Consider the following 5,742-nt stretch of genomic DNA (forward strand, 5'->3'; position numbering starts at 1 on the left):
GAATCTCATGGAAATGGCTGCTCGCACATGAATACTGACACCTGCACTCCACTTAGAAAAGTGGCCGAAAAATAGAATGAGAAAATGGAAAATATGAACACACCATCAGATTTGTGGTGTCGAATAGTGCAAAATCGACTGTCAAATTTCTGAATTTTGAGAAAGTGAGAATATGGGGCTCAAGGAATCTTTTAGATTCCTCAAAGATTTCCTACTCCGGGTCTTCTGCAAATCTGTTGCTCAGATCAAGAAACTGACTATGTCATCGGATTCGTGTCACAGAGAAGTGTAAGATTGACATAAAGTTTGTCCAATTTGGACACTGCAAAAATTTCACTCCCCTGAAAATTTTTCTCCTTCATGGTTCCACATGCATTAAAAATTAATTAAAAATTATGCAACTCGGTTTCCATGCTCGCCCCTGGTTCCTCCATGCTACCTGGGCACACTGTGTAAATGAAGGGTTATATAATTTCTCCGACAGATTTACCAACGAGTTGGTTTAGGTGGATTATTAAGGGAACGAATTATGAGCAGGAAGTCGGGTGGTCAAACCCCGACCCCTCCATATTAACTCAAAACCTATTTTATTAAAACTGCATATCCTTTTATTTTTGGGGGTCGGGTCCGCCTTGGGCGGCCCGCCCCTTAACCCCCACAGCTCCTTACATTGATTACATTTTGGTGGCACATTTAAATTTTGTATATTGGAGTTTGGTGTGCATGATACATGGGGGGAGTACCATATATGGGTTCAACATGGCGCGTTGTGTGAGGTTCATTGGTGAGGGTGCCAGGGAGGCAAGCCAACCGCACCGACTGGGCGGGTTCGAGCCCCGCCACCCTCGTTCTATGTGTGAATATGGTTTTGGGTGTGGGCCGGGTCCACCAGAGGTGGCCCACGCCCACCCCATATATAATGTTCAATGCGGTTGGAGTTTGGAGGGTTGGTTGGGGTCATGGCCCGTCAACCCATTATTTTTTTTAATTAATTTGTTATGTGTTGGTTGGGCGAGGTGGCGAGGTATTTATTACTATCTTTTTTGTTTCTATCTTGAATAACAGCTTTTCTATTTTGGATTACAGATTTCTGTGGAGTGGTTTTTGAAAGATTGAATTCGGATAACCCACAGTGTTCATCTTTTTCTTTTTTGTCGACGTTTCGAGTCTAGAGCAAGACTCATCATCAGGACTTGATATATGATGAGCTTTTCTATTTCTGAATATTGTTCATTTTCCTTCCTTCCTAGCTTCTTTTACCTTTTGAGCCTCCTTTCTCAATCCTGTTTGATCTTCCAAAATAAAATCTTCATTTATAAATATTCTTGTTTTTTTTAAACTTGAGATTTTATTAAATATGTCATACTCATGATTAATAGAGGTCACCTTTATTCGAATCAACCTTCCTTTATTCTCAATTAATTTCCCAACCTTGTTGCTTCTGTGAGACACGTTTTAATTTGTAATCTATTATATAATTTTGTGTAGACTATAGCTAAAGTATCTTTGTCTATCTCCTCTTTCAAACCGAAGATTATAAAGTTCAAAACCCTTTTGTTACACCCATAGTCTAATTCTATCATTTTTTTTCATTTCATCTTTAATTAGTTTGATATCTAATTTACCTGCCACATTATTTAAAGTGAAAAGGCTATTAACTTTTTCTTCTCATTCTTTAATCATGGCTTTCATTTTAAGACTCTCTAAAGTATCAGCATTTCCTCGCTGGGATGTTTAGTTCAAATTTTGATTTTGTTTTTCTATAACTTGCAACCTAATCTCCATTGCCTCCATTTTATTTTATTTTTTATTTGTTTTTAAATTTTGTCTTCAAAAAATATGAATTTATTTTCCAACATGACTTGTAACTTGACTTCTCTTTCTTTTCTATATTTCTCTAAAAACTTTATATAATTATAAACGCTCTGTAAAATCACCACTGTGCTAAATCTACCTTTAGTAATCTTTGATAGATATGATGAATTATTCATATTTGAAAACATATGAAAAAATATGTATTAAAAAAAATAAAAAATGTATGCACCTGATATCAATAAACTGAATCGCAAACAGCGCCGAATCGTATCGAACCACAACTCGCAAACCAAATTGGATTTGAAAAGATGAATGGCTGAAACCGCTTTCAATCAAACCTGCAAGTTAACTGTCGTTGAAACCTTGTCTGTTCAACAATTTCGCTTTTCCCGCGATCGATGCCTCACCCCTTCTCAACTGAGTTTTTCAGCACCCATAAATTGAATCCACATATCTCGGGTGAGTGCTCCATGAGTCTATGCTTCATAACAATTCCATTAATCCCAGATTTGGAATATCGCATTCAAAAAATGAATATGCTCCAGTGATTCGGGTTTGGATTCTTCGTCGGCGAGATTTGGAAGAATTCGGCACCGGGCTGATGAAGGAAACAAAAACTTTAATGGATCTGGCGACCCGAGCAGTAAAGTCTTTGCAAAAAGAAGAAACCGTCCATACAGAGGAAGGCAAGTCGAGGGTTTCAAAATTTTCCAGTGAGGCAATTTTTTAACCAGTCAATATTGTTGGAGATTTCGGAATGGAACGATTCAAAATTTAATTCCCAGAATCGAAGAGTATGCTATTCAAAATTTAATATCCGGCATCGAAGAGTCTTCTGACGGAAAATCAATTTCTACGGCACGCAATACGACTTCAACCCCAATTCTATTTCTCTACGGACGTATTTATTGGGTGAGTCGAGGGTCAGTTCTGTTTCTCTGCAGAAAAACTGTCCAGACAGAGGGAGGCAGATATCAAGTCCCTGTCTTTACAAAGCTTAGTTTTTCATTAGCTGATTTTGGACCATGATACATTTTTGTTTATTTATATATAAAAATTTATGATTTTTTTATTTTGTCTATAAACCACATACATTAATTGGTTCAAAATTTCAACAAAATTTTAATGATGTGATTAATCCAAAAAACATTCATCAACAATATAAATCACAGAAATCTAAAACAAACATTATTTTTATAATATTTAACTAAATAAAATATTTACAAAACAAAACATTTCTCACCAGGAAGAGCACCTCTCACAATAGTTACAGTGAATTCATTAAAAAAAATATAGGTTGACTCTTTCGACTATGTTATATTAAATATAAATTGAAGAAATATTATAAGTGGATTAAGAAAGGAACCCATATTGCGATCTGTAAAAACAAGTATAACGGGTGCTCAAATGTGGAATGAATATGATAGTTGGAAAAGACAGCTTTATTGAAAAAATTGAGGGCAAGGAGACGAACATTTTCATTTCGTGTCCTGCAAATAATGTTCTCCACATGACCATATCATCATGTAAATTCTGTTGGTGGATAAATTAGCCCACGCTCTCCTCGCTTACACTCACTTCCGGGCTTCAATGGAAGCCCTAACAAAACTTTACTTAAGTCCGGAACACCTCTGCATTCTCTATCTGAAGCTCGTACTCAGGACGGCCATTTCATGTCTTTGGCACCTCTCCTCAATGGAAGCCCTAACAGAATCTTTCTTGAAATAGGCAAAACCTCTGCATTGTCTATCTGAAACTCTTTCTGAGTATGGGCATTTCATGCCTTTGGCGCCTCTCCTCACTCGAAACAACACCCGCACTTGACAGATGCACAGCCGCTTTCTTTTTACTGCACTTCTTGCTGGAGGAGCGCACCCCCAATCTTACATGTGCTCTCGCTTCTGCAACAGAGGGCGAAGATCTTATCTGTAAAGCAGAACAAAGAACAGCCACACATTTAATTCATGCATATATGTTTCCGGAAAGCATTGATAAAGAAGGGAAAATGTGCAGAGAAAACCAAACTAAAAGCTGCGAATACTTACATGATTAGTGGCGGATACGACGGGGCGAGTGATGTCTTGGAGAGGCTTCCTCGGATGTGGTAATCGCAATACAGAGGCTGAAGAATAAGAGGAGAATGGGGGAATGTTCTCCTTATTCCTCATATATTCTTCTTCCTCTTCCTCTCTCACAGAAGAAGAATGAGTGAGTGCAAGCTGCTGAGGGCGAAGAAATTGTTGTTGCAAGTCCATCTGCATTTCCACTTGAGATAATGATATGCCAAGTAATAGCAATACTGATATGCGTCCCCTGCCCTCACTGCACTGTATGTAAAGAAGCGAAGCAGACAGTGAGCAGAGTGCGGAGGAATGAAGGGGAGATAAGTGTGAGATGTATTTGTAAGACTCAATTTGGATGATTTGATTCAATGGCGGGTGGGTGGGTGGGTGGGTTTCAGAATTTGAGATTTGGTGATCATGGAGGGAGACATTTTTGAGGTTCAATTTTGGGAGGAGGAGGGAGAATGGAAATCGCCCAGATTCAACTGAAATGAAAAAAGCGAGGCGGAGGGTGAACCGCTGAAATTTGAAATTGGAGATTAATGAGAGGGAAATCTCAACATTTTAACGGAAGCGGTCAGTTTAGCAACACTTTGTTGCGTGCCGCTGTTATTTTTGTCTCATCTATGACTTTGTCGGTGGTGGTTTATCTCCCCTAAATTTAGAGAGAGCATCACTATCGATATTTGTTTTTTTGAGAATCTCAAACTCACTCATTAATATTAAAATTAGTGGTTGAATGTGTTCCCTTGGTTGGTCTCTGAATTGGAGTGGGTCCTCCTTGGTTGGTCTCTGAATTGGAGTGGGTCCTACTTTAGCGCAGGCATGTAACCCAATCACATGTAAACTTATATAAAATGTAAAAGGTAAACTTATTCATTTTGTTGGGTTTTCTCATGTAAAGTTTTTTAAGATAATATTGTATAGATTTTATTTTACTATTATAAAATGTAAAAATACACTTCTTCATTTCATTTGTTTTTTCATATAAAAAAATCTAAAGTAATATTGTATATATATTGTTCCCTGATGCGTTTTTGTTATTTTTTTAAATATTATTTGAGTTAATTATTAAAAATTTATATGGTTTATTTTAATTTTATATTGAATTATTTAATAATAGTGATATAAAATAGTAAAGTATATTTAATATTTAAATTTTTTTCAATAAAATTATCTTTAAAATATTAAAGGAAATTTATAAATAATTTTGGCATTATATAATTTTATTTTTGTTATTTATATGGTTTGCACATAGTATATGTTTACCTATTCAAAGAGATTAAATTTAAGGGAGAGTGGCATCCTTCATGGATCATGAGATAAATACAAGGGTAAAATGATAACAAGTTTTAGATACGGAAAATATGTATAGGTAAAGGTTTATTGTTAAAGAAGTGGTAGTAATGTTGGAATTTCAAGTTCATACATCAATATGAAGAGTAAAGAAGTAACAAGTTTTAAATATAGAAAATAAGCATAGATAAAGACTCGATGATAAAGAAGTGGTAGCAATGTTGGGATTTCAAGAAGTTAATATTTCTAATAGTGTGGTTAGAGCAAAATATCAAGCCCTTTTAGAAACACCTAAACTTTAAAGAAACATCATAAGATCTTATGGAGTTAAGTATGGAGTTAAGTGAAGAAAATAAGTAATACTTTGAGAAAGGGAACTCCAATCATTTGTTTTTTAAGCACTTGTTTAAAGTGAATGCAAAGGTTAATATTTGGAATTATTGTCATTAATGTCAAAGGATTAATGTCATATCAAGGCATTACAAGTATAATAAAAATAACAGGTACACATGAAAAATAAAACGCAAAATGCGGGTTCCAAATCCATGGTTTGGAATCCCATGGTATT

The 5,742-nt window shown here is 35.8% G+C and overlaps 1 protein-coding gene across 1 annotated transcript; it reads right to left on the minus strand.

Annotated features, from left to right (window-relative positions):
• Positions 1 to 3,248: 3,248 nt before the first annotated feature.
• On the minus strand, positions 3,249 to 4,200 carry LOC149163056 (uncharacterized). Its single transcript, XM_089435920.1, has 2 exons — positions 3,861 to 4,200; positions 3,249 to 3,741 (listed from the first exon to the last, which is right to left on the minus strand). The coding sequence occupies exons 1-2, from the start codon at positions 4,074 to 4,076 to the stop codon at positions 3,562 to 3,564; spliced, it is 396 nt and encodes a 131-aa protein (XP_089292046.1). The 5' UTR covers positions 4,077 to 4,200; the 3' UTR covers positions 3,249 to 3,561.
• Positions 4,201 to 5,742: the final 1,542 nt, after the last annotated feature.

The sequence above is a fragment of the Pinus tabuliformis genome, chromosome 5_2, assembly GCF_031772625.1.
Source record: "Pinus tabuliformis cultivar Carrire ecotype Pingquan chromosome 5_2, CPIR1, whole genome shotgun sequence".
Classification (NCBI taxonomy): domain Eukaryota; kingdom Viridiplantae; phylum Streptophyta; class Pinopsida; order Pinales; family Pinaceae; genus Pinus; species Pinus tabuliformis.